The 17,728-nt window shown below is 47.2% G+C and overlaps 1 protein-coding gene across 1 annotated transcript; it reads left to right on the top strand.

Moving 5' to 3' along the window:
• The first annotated feature begins 82 nt into the window (after positions 1–82).
• On the top strand, positions 83–17,322 carry IHO1 (interactor of HORMAD1 1). Its single transcript, XM_004581756.2, has 8 exons — positions 83–163; positions 3,765–3,836; positions 6,945–7,119; positions 7,857–8,020; positions 9,387–9,435; positions 10,025–10,112; positions 15,935–16,023; positions 16,240–17,322. The coding sequence occupies exons 2-8, from the start codon at positions 3,781–3,783 to the stop codon at positions 17,320–17,322; spliced, it is 1,704 nt and encodes a 567-aa protein (XP_004581813.2). The 5' UTR covers positions 83–163; positions 3,765–3,780.
• The last annotated feature ends 406 nt before the right edge of the window (positions 17,323–17,728 follow it).

Raw genomic sequence — 17,728 nt, 5'->3', positions numbered from 1 at the left:
CCGTTAAAACCGTTGGCTGGGGGTGGGGAGGGGGCGGGACCTTGGAACCGGGGCGGCATCCCCATTGGTCAAAACGCGGCCTTAGGGGGCGGGGCCGTCCGTGATTTGGCCCCCGAGGCTGGACGCGAGGCCTCCCGTCGAATCCAGGCCCGGGCTGCCACAGGTCGGGGGCGTGCCAGTCACCAGAGGTGGGGACCCGAGGGGCGTTCGCGGGGCTGCAAGGCGACTGGGGGGCGGGGTAGGGAGCCAAACGGGCGACGGAAATGGGTTTGGAATACCTGACAGTCTCACGGGGCTTCCCAGAACTTTGCCCATCTCTCCTTTCCCTGAGGCGATCAAGCAGCTCGGGTTGTCCGAGGAGACTTCAAGTCTGGCTCCTCCACGGAGGGCACTTTTCCTCAGTTTTCTCAGGGCGCTGCCCTGCTGTACCTGCTGTCTCCCCCTGGGACTCCACAAAAGCCGCAGGGACTTTGATTAGCCGGGAAAGTCCCATGGAAAATTCTGGAAGAGACCTCAGAGTGATTGAGTCCACGGGCTCCGAGCTTTGGGTCTAGGTCTGAAGAGAGACTGATGATGGTGAAAGTGGCCTGGTGGAGGCCTCACACGGCGGCCTCCGGGTTCCGGGTTCTGACTGGCCGTGCCAGGCACCTCAGGTCCGTCCTGTCCAGCTCCCTCCTGCCTTTCAAAGCCATCCTGTCAGGGCCATTCCCTTGCTTGAATGCATGCCACCGTGCCTTCTGTTTAATTCTTCCTTTATTTGACGTTTGATTCCTTATTTGAAAAGGAGAGAGCGCGAGGGCCGGGTGTGGTAGCCTAGTCCTAAAGTCCTCTTTTGCTGGGATCCCATATGGACATCGGTTCTAATCCCAGCTGCCCTGTTTCCTATCCAGCTCCCTGCTTGTGGCCTGGGAAAGCAGTAAAGGATGGCTTAAACCATTGGGACCCTGCACCTGTGTGGGAAACCCAGAAGAGGCTCCTGGATCCTGCCTCAAGATCAGCTTAGCTCCAGCCATTGCTGTGACTTGGAGATTGAACCAGCGGATGGAAGATCTTTGTCTCTCCTTTCTGTAAATCTGACTTTCCAAAATATATACATATAAAAAAAAAAAACTTAAAAAAAAAAAAGCAAAAGAAAAGGAGAGATCTTCTGTCTGCCTTTTTATTTCCACAAGTGCCAGCATCGAATGTGGGCTGACCCCTATGGGTGTCAGGGAACTAAAGTGCTTGGGTCACCAGTTGCTGCCTCCCAGGGTGCTAACAGGAAATGGCATGAGACCTGGAGCTCAGGCACTGAGCTTGCAGGCGTCCTAACGGGGTGCACCAAATTACCAGGGCCTGCATGCGTGAATAGGGATGGAGAGAAGCCATGAGGGGACAATTGTCCCCTTGGGAGTTTTTAATGTGGGAGGTTGGGTTTTCATTCACCTTGGAATCATGCCCCTTAATTACTAGCATTGTGTTAGCATCTTTCAGGAGATTTTTAGGCCAATGAGATTTCTGCCCTGTGAGAATTTGAAAGCCTGTGCACAGGTAAATGTACCAAATGCAAAGAAACCTGAGGTTGAGTGCATCGAGCTCCAGATCCTTAGAATATGTGTTTACCACAATTTTGTTAACTAAGGGAGAAAATGTTATAATCATGGACTTTTCTTTAACAGCATTAAAAACCCTCTTAAGTGTAAGTTAGGGCCTGGAACCCAGACAGACATTACAATAGTCCCCTTCCAGTCTGACCTTTCTGAGGATTCAGTGATTCATGGTCCAAAAATATTAAACAGAAAATTCCAGAAAAAAAAGTTTTCAATTGTATGCCATTCTGACTGATGAAAATGTCTGGTTTTATCCTTTGCATCATCCCTTGGGTTAGATCCATATTGTGCATAACTACCAACCCACTAGTCACTAAGATATGTCTGTGTATAACTTGCTGATTGTCCCACAGTGAGAGAAGAGTACTCATGTCAATTTATTTGTTTATTTTTTTTAAGATTTATTCATTTTATTACAGCCAGATATACACAGAGGAGGAGAGACAGAGAGGAAGATCTTCCGTCCGATGATTCATTCCCCAAGTGAGCCGCAACGGGCTGGTGCGCGCCGATCCGAAGCCGGGAACCAGGAACCTCTTCCGGGTCTCCCACACGTGGGTGCAGTGTCCCAAGGCTTTGGGCCGTCCTCGACTGCTTTCCCAGGCCTCAGGCAGGGAGCTGGATGGGAAGTGGAGCTGCCGGGATTAGAACCGGCGCCCATATGGGATCCCGGGGCTTTCAAGGCAAGGACTTTAGCCGCCAGGCCACGCCGCCGGGCCCATATGGTATCCTGGCGTGTTCAAGGTGAGGACTTTAGCTGCTAAGCCACCGCGCCGGGCCCAGATGTCAATTTAGATATCCCAAAGAGAAGCCATAAATTGTTTTACATAGACAGGTTAAAGCTCTGGATTTTGGGAAAGAAAAAAAAACCAGGTGCTGACATAATTTAGGTCTCTGTTAATTAAGAATGAATCTTCTGAGCCCGGCGGCGTGGCCTAGTGGTTAAAGTCCTTGCCTGGCTGGCCCAATGCATTGGGACACTGCACCCACGTGTGGGAGACCCGGAAGAGCTCCTGGTTCCCGGCTTCGGATCGGCACAGTACCGGCCATTGCGGCTCACTTGGGGAGTGAATCATCGGATGGAAGATCTTCCTCTCTGTCTCTCCTCCTCTGTGTATATCTGACTTTGTAATAAGATAATCTTTAAAAAAAAAAAAAAGAATGAATCTTCTGCATGAAATTGTGAAGAATAAAAATGAAATTCACAGGAGTGTTATTGTTGGACCTCAAACTACAAATGTTTATAGTTGTAGAATATGACAGGTGCTTAGTTAAGATAGAAAATAGGTCAGTACTATCTGAGGTTCCAGCAATCTACTCAAAGTCTTAGAAGATTTCCCCAAGGCTAACGGAGGATTTTCTTCTAAACTACAATCTACTGTTTGTAGAAATTCCAAATCTAGAATGAGTACTAAAAATTTTTAATTTTTACTTTGGAAAGGGCTAGGTGGACCAGAATAATGGTTCAACAGGCTAATTTTACAACTGCACTGCCGGCATCCCATATGGGCCTTAGTTCTAGTCTTGGCTGCCAGAGGACTGGAGCTTTTCTGAGTCTTCCATACAGGTGCAGGGGTTAAGGAGTTGGGCCATCTTCTGCTGCTTTCCCAGACATACTAACAGGGGGTTAGATCAGAAGTAGAGCAGCTAGGACTTGAATTGGCACATATGCCAGTGCTACAGGTAGAGACTTAATTCAACACACCATGGCACTGGCCTCTATTCAATAACTTTTTGTTTTGCAATGTTTTTCAAACATATAAAATGAGAGATCCTGAATGAGTTTCTTTTTTTTTTTTTTAAAGATTTATTCATTTTAATTACGAAGTCAGATATACAGAGAGGAGGGGAGACAGAGAGGGAGATCTTCTGTCCAATGATTCACACCCCAAGTGAGTGCAATGGCCGATGCTATGCCGATCCGAAGCCAGCAGCCAGGAGCTTCCTCTGGGTCTCCCACGCTGGTGCAGGGTCCCAAGGCCTTCCACCACTGCTTTCCCAGGCTACAAGCAGGGAACTGGAAGGTAAGTGTAGCAGCCAAAATAAGAACCCACACCCATATGGGATTCTGGACGTGCAAGGCGAGGATTTAGCCACCAGCCTATGATGCTGGGCCCAACCATTAGTAATCTTAAGGAAAAACACATTATCTTAATCTTCTGTTCTCTTTAATAGGGGATAACCAGAAGAAATGGATTTTAACGTCTGGAATATCAAAGAGATGCTCAGTATCCCTTCAGTTTCTGGGTAAGATTCTTGGTGGTGTCCTCTGATACTTAACAAGAATCTACATTTTAAGGACCCACTTCCTGTCAGGTTACAGTAACAGAGACACCTCAGATGGTCTCTTCTGCCCTTCCCTTCCTCTGTCACTTCTGTCTGTTTCTTTTCTCCCACTTTGCTGATTATGAGTTGATTTAGCTTTGTGAGTTAACTGAGGAATGAATGACTGTTACCAAGTACTGTGTCAGGGCCAGCCAGACATGATCAACTTTCAGGGAAATTCACTTCAGTATGAGGCAGCTTCTAATCAAATAGCAAGGAACAAAATCAAGAAAATAAGATTTACTTATTTTACTGAAAAGTCAGAGTTACAGAGAGAAGGAGAGAGATCTTGCATTCACTGATTCATTCCCCAAAGGTTGACAAGAGCCACAGCTGGGCCAGGCTGATCAAAGCTGAAGTTGGGAGCCAGGAGCTTCTTCCAGCTCTCCCATATGGGCATAGGGGCCTAAGGCCTTGGGACATCCTCTGTTGCTTTCCCAGGAGCACTGACAGGGAACTGGGTCAGAAATGGAGCAGCTAAGACTAGAACCAGGCGCTACAGGTGAGGGATCAGATTGTACGCCACTGCATTGGCCCCAAGATGATATTTAGATACATATTTAACTGTATAATGCAGGGTCAATATTTGGCACAGAGGGTAAAGCCATGGCCTGCAATGCCAACATTCCATATGGCACAGGTTCAACTCCCGCTGCTCCACTCTGATCCAGTTACCCGACAGTGGCCTGGAAAAAGCAGTGGAGGATGGCCCACGTGCTTGGGCACCCTCACCCTCCCAAATGTAGGAGACCCACCTGAAGCTGCTGGCTTTGGCCTGGATCCTTGGGGAATGAGGCAGAGAAGAGAAAATCACTCCATCTCTATCTCTACCTCTCTCTCTGTAATTACAACTTTCAAATAAATAAATAAGTCCTTCAGAAAAACTGTGCAGTGGAATTTGTAAGTATTGTGGATTTTAGAGCCACTTTAGTGACGACAAGGCTCAGGAAGATAATGTTCCTGCTGCTACCACACTGATGTACTTAAATTGGTATTCACAAGCCTTGAGTCAAGCAACCAAAGCTAATTTGGTGCATATGTTGCTAAAGTGCTGTGTATTCAAAAGATCCCTAATTGCTTTGGATATGCTTTTATCATTGTGAGGATTCTTACCTTCCTAAAACTTTGAAGAAAGTTGGTCAAAAATCGACAGCATTGTTCTCTTTTGCAATAAGAAAAAGAATGCATAACATTGTTGAAGAGTAAAGAAAATCTTCGTTTAATTCCAGATCAGAGCTTTAAGATGAAAGTCCTACATAAATTTCTTTTTAAAGTCTATACTTTTTTTAAGATTTATTTTTTATTGCAAAGTCAGATATACAGAGAGGAGGAGAGACAGAGAGAAAGATTTTCCTTCCGTCTGATGGTTCACTCCCCAAGTGAGCCGCAATGGCCGGTGCTGTGCCGATCCGAAGCCGGGAACCAGGAGCTCCTTCCAGGTCTCCCACACGTGGGTGCAGGGTCCCAAGACTTTAGGCCATCCTCAACTGCTTTCCCAGGCCACAAGCAGGGAGCTGGATGGGAAGTGGAGCTGCCGGGATTAGAACCGGCGCCCATATGGGGAACCAGCGCCCACATGGGATCCTGGCACGTTCAAGGCGAGGACTTTAGCCGCTAGGCCACGATGCCCCGTTCAATACCTTCTTGTAGGAATAAATGCCAGCTGTGTCCTGTGTGGCACTAAAGAAAGCCCAATAAGGGCTAGATCATCGTTACTTCTGGGCAGTAGCAATAACAATGATAAAAAGGACACTGACAATCTAAGGTGATTATAACAATCAGTCTCTTATGGATGATTGAATAATGAATTGTATCACAAGATCTTATTACAAAAGGTTCAATAACTAGGAGGTACAATAATGTAGAATTCACAAGAAAAATCCTTAAGATTTGACACCATATTATCTTCTATTAGAGCAAACATGTGCTATATGACATTTTGTGATTGGCTCATTCTCTTAGCATAATGGGTCTCCAGCTATTTTGAGCAGTGATTTCACAACCCAGATTGAATATGTGTATGCAGCCTGCTACCACTGAGTGAAAATAATTGCTCTTACCTATGCAGTACTATTAGCATTCTTTTTTTTTTATTTTTTTTAGGATTTATTTATTTTATTACAAAGTCAGATACACAGAGAGGAGGAGAGACAGAGAGGAAGATCTTCCATCCGATGATTCACTCCCCAAGTGAGCCGCAATGGCCGGTGCTGTGCCGATCCGAAGCCGGGAACCAGGAACTTCTTTCCGGGTCTCCCAAGCGGGTGCAGGGTCCCAAGGCATTGGGCCATCCTCGACTGCTTTCCCAGGCCACAAGCAGGGAGCTGGATGGGAAGTGTAGCTGCCGGGATTAGAACCGGCGCCCATATGGGATCCCGGCGCTTTCAAGGCGAGGACTTTAGCTGCTAGGCCACGCCACCGGGCCCTACTATTAGCATTCTTACGTTTTATTCATATTTTTGTACCAGCCTATAAACATATTTTTGTTTGTATTTATAATATGACGGTTCCTTTGGCTTAGACTATGTACTTATAAAAAAAAGAATATGTGAGACTGGCATGGTGGCTCAACAGGCTGACCTTCCACTCTGCGGTGCCAGCATTCCATCTAGGTGCTGGTTTGTGTCCCTGCTGCTCCACTTCCCATCCAGCTCCCTGTTTATGACCTGGGAAAGCAGTAGAGGAAAGACCAAGTCTTTGGGCCTTGCACCCACATTGGAGACTAGAAGGAGTTTCTGGCTCCTGGCTTTGGATTGGTCCAGCTCCAGCCAGTGTTGCCATTTGGGGAATAAATCAACAGATGGAAGCTCTTTCTCTCTATGAATCTGCCTTTCAAATAAAAATAAATAAAAATGAAAAAAATATGTATATACTTCTGATTAATTTTAATGTAACATGTAGGAATGGAATTATTTCTATGTACATGTGTATTAATGAAAAACATAATATTTTAAAATAAACAGTTGTGAATTATAATTTCATATGTTCAGAATTTTGTTCAAATGGTGTATTTTTCTGGTTGGATTTCAGGAATACTAGAGCACCTGCTTGGAACAATAATCAGCCTGATTATTCTAGTCTCAGCGACTCACAGTTCCTCTTCGGATCTCAGTTCTGTCCAGAAAATGCAGAGACTCTGGCAGCACCTTTGGACATCGGCACACACCTGAGACAGCACAAGCAGACGCAGCAGGCTCCTCTGGATGTGGGTCTGATGGGTCGCATCTCTGTGTCTACACGTCATAGTCATTATAGAGAGCAGTACTCGGTTGGAACGTACTTACAATTCTACAAATCTAATGATTAACAAAGAGAAAATGGGGAGTTGAAGACTTACCTTTTCTTGGGAGTCAGAAATATTTCGAGTTTTTCATTTAATTGATCTAGAATTAGATTTAATTATATACACATATTTTGGTGCATCAAATAAGGACTGATAAGAGTAGAATATGATCTAAGTATTTCAGTATAAAATTTGTGATCTACTGATCTGAAGACATAAACGTGCTCTGTAGATATTCTTAGATAAATCTTACTTGAGAATGTAGGAAGCGGCTCGGCAGTGTTCCAGCATCCCCGTTGTGCAGCCAGTGGCAAACGCATCAGTGGGGTTTCACATCACTAGTAGCTGAGAAACAATGATTTGATCAAATTTGTTAAGATGAAAATGTTAGCACATCATCTCTGAGACATAATTCTCTGATATTGCCTTGACGTTTAGGAAGCTGGTTGCAAACCATTTTATCAACATTTAAAATATTTCTTGGCTACTAAGGCAGAATTATATTGATAAAAGAGTTGCGTTATTACAGACATACCTTTGTATGCATAAAAATTAAAATATTACATGCTGTATTGTTTTTGATAACATGGTTTGCATTTAAATGTGAATCTGCATTATATAGCAAACAGTGAATGATGTCTTTTCTTATGATTTCACAGAATGAACCTAGTATTTTTGCAAAGTACCAGGCAAAACCCCTCTTGTTTGGAAGTGAGACAAAGGATGGAAGTTTATTTCCTCTTCCTCTGCTGGCTAGAAAATCAAAAGGCATCTTGGAACAGTTTGAGGAGAAAAAGAAAATGGCAAAAGATAAATATTGCAAGTAAGTAAATCCTTCAAGCTATACAGACACCTCGACTGTTCTGGAGGAAAATAACATGTCAATAATCAAATAATTGAACTTGACCTTAGTGACAGACCTATGCAAGGGTTCTTCAGAATCAGTAGAATGTGTGTGCGTGTGTGAGTGTGCAAGTGCAGTGTAAGTGGAGGAAGCAAAAGGGAGAGACACAGAAATGAATTTGCTCTTGGAATTGACTCAGGAGATTGTAGAAGCCAGGAAATCCCACAGATGTTGGTTAATATTCAAAAAGCCCCTAATACGGTCACCCAGAGGCTCAAGAACCAGGGGAGCAGATGGCTTCACTCCGGGTTTGAGTTTGGCCTTCGCAAAGACCTGAGTGGAAGTGGGTGACAGGCACCAGAGGGTGAGGGCTGAGAGCCTGGAGTCCGGGAGAAGAGCAGGAAAAAAGCCAGTCTGCCCTGCCCATGCCTTGGGGCTCTCTTTTGGTACTAGATCCACTGGGCTATATTCACCCATATTATTGGCAGTCACCTTCTTTACTCAACCTACCAAACCAAAATACACCCAGAAATAAGACTGTACCTGCTGTCTAGACAGCTCTTAGGCCTGCCAGGTTGACATGTAAATAAACCAGTATATGGCATTCTGGCCTTTAGTGCTTGTCATGTTTTCAGAAAGTATGAAGATAACTGTCACCATAGTTGCCTTTCTGGAAAATAAAAAACTGGAGAATTTCTGAGAAATGCAATGAGGATATAAATAAATAAATCTTTTTTTAAAAAGTTACCCTTTAATTTAGTTATTTTCAGTTCATTGGGATTAAGAGTTAAATAGCATTTATTTTAGGGTGAAGAATATAATGCATACATTGTTTTTTTAAATAGTTATTTTTTAAGATTTATTTTTTATTGCAAAGTCAGATATACAGAGAGGAAGATCTTCTATCTGATGATTCACTCCCCAAGTGAGCACAACGGCCGGTGCTGTGCTGATCCAAAGCCAGGAGCCAGGAGTTCTTCCAGGTCTCCCACACGGGTGCAGGGTCCCAAGGCTTTGGGCCGTCCTCAATTGCTTTCCCAGACCACAGGCCGGGAGCTGGATGGGAAGTGGAGCAGTTGGGACATGAATCAGCATCCATACAGAATCCTGGCGCTTGTAAGACTAGGACTTTAGCCACTAGGCTACCGCACCCGGCCCCCAAGTGGATTCTTAAAAAAGAGATTTGGCTGGAAATCATCCCAGAAAGCCAGTGTTCTCCCTTCCTTCTGATTAGTGTTTAGACTGCGCAAGGCGGAATCCTGTCCTACTTGTGCGCTGTCGGTTCTGCCCCATGTTGCTTGACTGTGTCCCAACGGTGTGATTTCCTTGCTCTTTCCCGTTGCAGTGAGACTCTCTGCAGCTTTGTTTCCCATGTCAGAGAAAGCATCCACAGGGTAAGTATAATTACATTTCTTTTTTTTTATATTTTATTTATTTTTATTCTTGATTACATTGTATTATGTGATACAGTTTCATTGGAACTGGGAATCACTCCACCCCTCCCCCCAAGTATAATTGCATTTCAAGGAGTGAGGATGTCTCACATTAGGAAGTTAAACAGCTGGACTAGTTTGAGTTTATAAATAGCAATCTTTTTTAAAAATATTATTTATTTGAAAGTAAGAGTCCAGAGAGGAAGAGAGAGATTTTCCACCCGCTATTTCACTCCCCAAATGGGTGCAACAACCAGAGCTGAGCTGATTGGAAGCCAGGGTCTACCTCCAGGTTGGTCTCCCACGTGGGCGCAGGGCCCAAGCATTCAGACCATCTTCCGCTGCATTTAGCAGAGCATTATAATGCAACAGCTGGGACGTGAATGGCACTCACATGGAATGCCAGCATCACAGGCAGCAGTTTAACCCACTATGCCATAGCACTGGTCCCTAGAATAGCAGCCTTTTAACTACACTTTTATGTTAAAATTGTTCAGGTTAGTAAAATAAAGCAACAGTCTGAATTCTTTCTGCTCTTTGTGGTTTCCAGTTGCAGACATCTGTGGAGAAGTCTGAAGAGCATCTCAGTGCAAGGAGCCAGACTATCCTGGATTCTCTGGAGACTGTGGTCAAGACAGGTGAGTGTCTTGGGTTTGAAGTTATCCGCAGAGAGCACTGGAGAGTGGTGACCTGGAATTTTCTGATTCATCCCAGTTTCCAGTGGTGAGGGTCCCTGGGTTTCAGATCAGAGTGTGAGTACCCAAGATTAGCCCTGAAGAGATTTAGAGCACTGAGCTAGTCCCATAGTCCACTCGGGTGATAGACCTTCCTCCCACAATGCCTTTCGAGAAGCATTAATCCTCCATCTGCCTTCCGCCTGCCTTTGGGGTAAGTAGTTCTGTGACTTCTCATCTCGCTGTCTAAAGTGAGCTGACAGTATCCCAGAGTCCCTGCTGAACTGGCTGTGCTGGCTGTGGAGACACGGAGTCCGTAGGAGAGAGAAAGGTGCTGGAGGTTAGGAGTGGGCAATGGCACAGAGGCTTGGGATGTGCATACCATATATCCAAGTGCCTGTTTCAAGTTGACTCCTCTACCTCCAATCCTTCCTGTTAATGTGTACCCTAGGAAGCAGCAGTTGCTGGCTTGTGTACTTGGGTACTTGCCACCCACATAGGAGCCCCCGAAGGAGTTCCAGGCTCCTGGTTTGTTCTGGCCCAGCCCTGGCTGTTACATGCATTTGTGGAGTCAGCCAACAAGTGGAAGATTCCGTTCTCTGGGGCCAGTGTGGCTGTCAACTGAAGCCAGCAACCCATATGACACAAGATTCATCCAGGCTGCTCCATTTCTTTTTTCTTTTTTAAAGATTTATTTATTTTTATTGGAAAGTCAGATTCACAGAGAAAGGAGAAACAGAGAGGAAGGTCTGTCAGCTAGTTCACTCCCCAGTGGCTGCAAGGTTGCATCGGTCCAAAGCCAGGAGGAGCCAGGAGCTTCCTCTGGGTCTCCCACCCAAGGACAGGGTCCCAAGGCTACAAGCAGGGAGCTGGAAAGGAAGTAGAGCAGCCAGGATATGAACTGGTATTCATATGGGATCTTGGCGCATGCAAGGCAAGTACTCTAGCCACTAGGCTACCACACCAGGTCTGGCTGCTCCACTTCTGACCCAGCTTCATGCTAATGTGCCTGGAAAGCAACAGACAGTGGCCTAACTGCTTGGATTCCTGACACCTTCAAGGAAAGCCTGGATGGAGTTTTTGGATCTTGGAATTAGTCTGCCCCAGCCCCTGACTCTTGTAATGATTTTGGGAAGAAACAAGTGGATGGAACAATTTCTCTGTGTGTCTGCCTCTTTTTCTGTAATTCTGCCTTTCAATTAAAGTAAATCTTAAAAGAGAGAGATACCATTGTCTCTGTCTTTCTCAAATAAAATGCTAATAAATAAATAAATTTTAAAGGAAGAGGTATCCCATTTACCTGCTGTTCCTCTAGCTGCCTTGGTTTCAATGAAAGCTGTTTTATAAGAGTGGAGCATCAGTCTCAATTTCAGTTATGGTCTGGGCTTCCTTAAATCCCCTATTACCCCAATTAGGGACTGACATTTGTAGAAACCATTGCCCTAGCCCTGTGAACAGGACAGCTGAGGCACAGACCTCAGGCGGATCTCTCTAGAACCATCAGTTTCTCGGCAACATGGGAAGCTGATGACTGTGCATCTGTACTTGTTTGCATTTATCCCTGTGTTGATTTTAAACAAGTTGGAGTCAATTTATTCAGATGCCATGGAATTTACAAAAATTAATGCCTTTGAGTGCCTTGAACATTAATCCCCATCTGTGAGCAAAACAGTGCTGTCCGTCTGCTGTCTTCAATCCGGGTACCCCACAATTAGGGCAACTGTGCATCTGCTCAGAAACTGCTTCTGGAATGTGTGGACTGTTACCCCCACACAATGCAGCAAAGCAAAGAGCAGAAGCAACTTCAGAACACTTCCATCGTGTAATGAGATAGAATAACTCATTTGTAGATGCCCACATGAAGTATTCTGTGTCAGTCTATTTAAAAACTGGATGAAACGGGCTGCCACTGTATGGTATAGTGGATCAGGCTGCTGTCTCAAGTGCAGGCATCCCAAATGGACACCAGTTCGAGTCCTGGCTGCTTCACTTTCAGTCCAGCTCCCTGCTGCTGTACCTGGGAGGGAAGCAGAACAAACCGGGAAAAGGGAAAAAAGGGTTGCTGAAAATGTGGGGCATCTGAGTCTCAGAAGGCAGCGTGAAAGTGTCCAAGTCTGTGAGACAAGATCCGAGACCAGATTAGAATGGAATGTGGCTTCTGGCAAACACAGGGATCCTAACTTTTGCTGTCGATAGCTGCATTTTCATCTATTAAAGAGTAAGCATGGTAGAATGACAGAAAGAGAGGGAGAAAGAGAGCTCATCCATCTTCTGTTTTACAGCCATAATATCCAGGGTTAGGCCAGGTTAAACTCAGGAAGCAGAAATTCCATCCAGATTTCCCATGTGGGGGACAGGTGCCCAAGCACTTGGGCCATCATTCACTTACTCCCTAGGTGTACTAGCAGGAAACAATGGGAAGAGGAGCAGCTGAGACTCAAACTGGTAATCCATGATGGTATGCCAGTGTTAACAAGGGGTGGTTTAACCCACGGTGCCACCTCAGTGGCCCTGGTTCCTTCATGGTAAGATTTAGGAAAGGAAGCTACCCTGAGAAGACAAAGATTAACAAACACAGTGGCAGCTCATTGATCAGTTTGTCATATTGTACTTACATAGGCACAGGTCATGCTGTACCTTGAAAACGCTCCCCCTGGGCCTGGCATGGTAGCCTAGCAGCTAAAGTCCTCATGTTACACACGTCAGGTTCTAATCCCAGCAGCTCTGCTTCCCATCCAGCTCTCTGCTTGTGGCCTGGGAAAGCAGTTGAAGATAGTTCAAAGCTTTGGGATCCTGCACCCGTGAGGGAGACATGGAAGAGTCTCCTGGCTCCTGGCTTCAGATGGGCACAGCTCTGGCCTCTGATTCAGAGAGAAGGAGCTACAGAGAGAAAAATCTACCATCGCTGGTTCACTCTCCAAATGCCTGTGAACCGATTAGTAGCTTTTCTCCAGGCCATTAGCAAGGGAGGTGGATTGGAAGTGGAGAGCTGGGACATGAACTGGTGCCTATATGGGATGTGCTGGCATCACAGGTGGAGGTTTAGGCAGCAGACCCTGAGCTCAGCATATTTTTTTTTTTTTTGCTTTTTGTTATTGGAAAGGCAGATGTATAGAGAGAAGAAGATATAGAAAGAAAGATCTTCTAGCCACTGATTCACTCACCAAGTGGCAGCAACAGCTGGAGCTGAGCAGATGCAAAACCAGGAGCCCGGAGCTTCTTCCAGTTCTCCCATATGGGTGCAGAGTTCCAAGGCTTTGGGCCGTCTTCCACTGCTTTCTCAGGTCCCAAGCAGGGAGCTGGATGGGAAGTGGAGCAGCTGGGACATGAATCGGTGCCCATATGGGATCCTGGCAGTTGCAAGGTCAAGATTTAGCCATTAGCTATCACACCAGGTCCTCCACTCAGCACATCCTGAGGTTTTCTCTACCCACTGTACTCCTCAGGAAAAGGGCAAGACACCGTGCATCTTGTGTCATTGGGCAGTTTGTGCCTGCACAGAAGGAGACCATCTATGCATCCTCCTGGGTATGGCCTGCCTGGCCAGCTGGAAACACCCTGGGAGCGTCTCCTGCAGGGGCCCCAGTGAAAGGGTTGATTGCAGAAGTGACTGTACTCCTGCAAGTCTGGAATCTCCAAAGGGAAACCTGCATCCTGTTTGGAGAAAAAGTTCCTGCTTCCTGAAACACCAGGAGGCAGACAGGAGATAGGGAGAATCTTGGAATTTTTAGATTTACAGAAAAGACAGCTACCTTCGAGGCATACTGTTTTATTACTGTCTGCATTGAAGTGATATGATCAGGACCCTCTAACATATACATTGTAAATTCCTGTTGCATGCTTTCTGATTTGTGTCACTGTTGGCCCCTAGTCATCTACTTGCTCACTGTCATGTAGCTTTGGATTTTCTGATAGATACTTTCCATAAAAACCCCACACTTATTTCATTCAGGGCGCTTCTTGCTTATCGCAAGAGGTTTCGCCTGGACTAGAAATTAAAATCATTTCACTCGTCTTGGAGTCTCACTTGAATTCATTGAACCCCAACATCCTGGTGCACAGGGTTGGCTTCTGAGGGAATGTGACCAGCCAGTATAAACGGACATGGCCCTCTGAAGGGGAGGGGGTGTAGTGGGGCCTCCCTTCCTACAGGCAATCCTCCAGCCACAGTGAGGGACCATCACGGGCCCCGCTAAACGTGCTCCTTTCCAAGGAGCCCAATAATGTTATCCTCTCCATTCAGCCCTTGTCAAATTGCTGAAATAGAAGCACATTTAAAAACAGTATCTTAACAGGAAAACAGAAATATTGTCCAGAATATGGAAATAAAGTTTAAACATCATGTTTATACCATTGCTAAAAACACCTAATGTTTGTAATTATTTTTTTAAGATTTATTTTATTTTGTTACAAAGTCAGATATACAGAGAGGAAGAGAGACAGAGAGAAAGATCTTCCATCTGATGATTCACTCCCCAAGTGAGCCGCAACGGCCAGTGCTGCGCCAATCCGAAGCCAGGAGCCAGGAATTTCCTCCAGGTTTCCCACACGGGTGCAGGATCCCAAAGCTTTGGGCTGTCCTCAACTGCTTTCCCAGGCCACAAGCAGGGAGCTGGATGGGAAATGGAGCTGCTGGGATTAGAACCAGCGCCCATATGGGATCCCGGCGCGTTCAAGGCGAGGACTTTAGCCGCTAGGCCACGCCACAAGGCCCTAATGTTTATAATTAAAACAGAAATAAAATAAGTTAATTTCTAGAGAACATGTATGTTAAATACACAAACTATTATAATTTACATGCAGATTTATTTATTTTTTATTGGAAAGTCAGCTCTACAGAGAGGAGGAGAGACAGAGAGGAAGATCTTCCATCCGTTGATTCACTCCCCAAGTGACCACAACAGCTGGAGCTGAGTCAATCCGAAGCCAGGAGCCAGGAGCTCTTCCAGGTTTCCCACACAGGTGCAGGGTTTTAAGGTTTTTGTTTGTTTGCTTTTAAGAATTTCTAAAATTGGAGATGTAGAGTTACAGAGAGAGAAGAAAAGACAGAGAGCCCTTTGATTTGCCAGTCTCTTCAAATGACTGCAATGATGGGAACTGGCTAGTGCAAAGCTGGGAGCCAGGAGTTTCTTCTTGGTCTCCTGTGTGGGTACAGGGACCCAGGCACTAAGGCCATATCCCAATGCTTTTTCAGGCCACTAGCCACTAGCAGGGAGTTGCATTGAAAGAGGAGCAGCCAGGGTTTGAACCAGTGCCCATACAGGATGCCAGTGTTCAGTGTTGTAGGCAGAGGCTTAAGCTCTTAGCACTTGCCCCAGGTTTTTTTTTTTTTTTTTAATGGCTTATTTATTTATTTGAAAGACCGAGTACAGAGAGGAAAAGGAAAGATATAAAGAGATCTTCCATCTGCTGGTTCACTTCTTAATGCCTGCAACAGTTGGGGCTAGGCCAGACCAAAACCAGGAGCCAGGAGTTCCTTCCAGATCTCCCATGTAGGTGCAGGAGCCAAGCTCTTGAGCCATCCTGTGCTGCTTCAGGCCATCATCAGAGAGATGGATGGGAAGTGGAGCAGCCGCGACTAGAATTGGTGCCCATGTGGGATCCTAGCCTCACAGGCAGAGACACGACGATTGGCCAGGCTCTTGTCAGGAAGGGAGAGATTGTGCAGAAAGCCGCCTGGCTGGGGAGCACATGGTACAAGCATTTGTCCGGTTCCTCCCTCGCCTCACTGGGCGCCATACACGTCGGGATCCCCACGAGGTGAAATGTCATTGTTTTGTGTTTAGTGCAAGAGACCGCACGGACCCAGAGTGACCTGTTAGTTGAGGCAGTTCGGGAAAAAGCCATCCTGGAGATGCAGAGGACGTTTGAGGTGGTAAGTGACAACCCCACCCTCTTTTTTTTAAGTGTATCGTTGGCTTTGAAATTTGACCCACGAAGACATCTCTAAAACTGCAAACTATCAACCAAGACCACAAGCCCCATGGGAGCAGGCCGGGTCCCCAAGTGTGACCTGCCCACCCCGACCCTCAGTTCTGCTGGCATTCTGATTTGCATACCATCACTCTGCTTTCTCACTGCCTCTCCCCAGAAACAAGCCGAGTTCACAGAGGTCAAGTCCGACTTGAAGCACCTTGAGGTCTTGGTGGCACAGCAGAGTAAGGACTTCCAGCAGCTGTGTGAACAGCTCGGCCAGTTGGATGTGCCAGGTGTGCTGGTGGAGCTGCGGAGGTGGCTCACGGAGCCTCGCCGGCCTGGGCTCCTGCGGGACAGCGCGTCTCAGACGTCACCGCTCCTGGCCCGGGGCCTCAGCTTCCCCGGGCAAGAGAATGGGGCTTCGCAGGGAGCTGGCCCTCGGCAGGCTCAGGCCCTCCCCGAGTCAGCAAACCCCAGCACGGCCTCCGTGCCGCCTGGGCAGTTTGATTTCGGGGGCCGGGGAGCGAAGATCAGTGTTCTCCTTGAAGAGGCTGCACTGCCCGAAGCTCAGCCCCACCAGAGAAAGGGGTGGGCGGAGGATGAGACAGTGCAGATCACCCACCAGGATCAAGATGCTCCTCCGAGAGGGTCCAAGAACTCTGGCTCCCACATCCCAGGCCACAGGGACCAGGTTGGCCAGGGCGCGTCACAGCTCACATCCCAGGACGCAGACACGCTGGCAACCGCCGTTAGTAGGAATGTCCCTCCAAGATGCCAGGGGGAAAGCCGGCTTTCCAGAGAGCCGCGCGACCAGCTAGGGCTTGAACAGAGAAGCGCGGCTCCCCAAACGGTGGCGGAAGGCCGCCAGCCCCAGCCCCGCGAAGTCTACAGAGGCAGGCTCCCAGTCCGGCAGTGGGAACCGGCCCCGGGCCGGATCCAGGCTTCCCGAGCTCAGCCTCCAGCCGCTGTCCCCCAGCGGCGCCCCCTGGAGCAGCGGGAGGCTGTGGGCAGCCAGGGCGGACCGGGCTCACCTGCTCAGAGCGGCAGGTTGGTGCGCAGGAGCGCGCCCAGGCCCGCCCGCGCCCGCCGCCTGCCGCGCCGCAGGTCCCCCGTTCGGGACAGCTCCCTGGAGGACCGGCAGATGCGGTGGTTCAACGAGCTGGGCATCCGATGCTCCGCAGGCCCCGCGCGCCAGGAGCCCGGGAAGCCGTTCCTCTTTGACCCGAGTTTTGATAGCAGCGACGAGGATTGCTTCTGACGGCCCAAGGCGGCCGTGGCTGCTTACTGGCAAGTCACTGCGGCCACATGGCTCCCAAACACGTGCCTGGTCTTCAATGTGTGTGCTGCACAGTGCGAGTCTGATTGTTCTTTTCTTCCACTTCAATCTATTTGCATGTTTTGCTCAGTGGCTGTGGGAGAGGGCACACTGTCGCTCCCGATGCCAGGGCAGCATGACCCAAGTGGGGGCTTGCCAGCCTCCTGCCTGCATGACCTCCTCACCCTGGCCCTGCATTGCTGCTCAAGACCAGTAGGCTGGCTTTCCACTTACACCTTGGAGACGCCTTCCTATTTTTGTAACATGTGTTTCTTTTATAAATAACTTGCTCAAAATAAAGATAATGCCTGTCAAATCTTTTGTTTTTCTTTATTGAACTGATCTCCCA

Source organism: Ochotona princeps, chromosome 21, assembly GCF_030435755.1.
Source record: "Ochotona princeps isolate mOchPri1 chromosome 21, mOchPri1.hap1, whole genome shotgun sequence".
Lineage (NCBI taxonomy): Eukaryota > Metazoa > Chordata > Mammalia > Lagomorpha > Ochotonidae > Ochotona > Ochotona princeps.
Note: the sequence above shows the minus strand (reverse complement) of the source record. Positions and strands in the feature narration are given on the sequence as shown.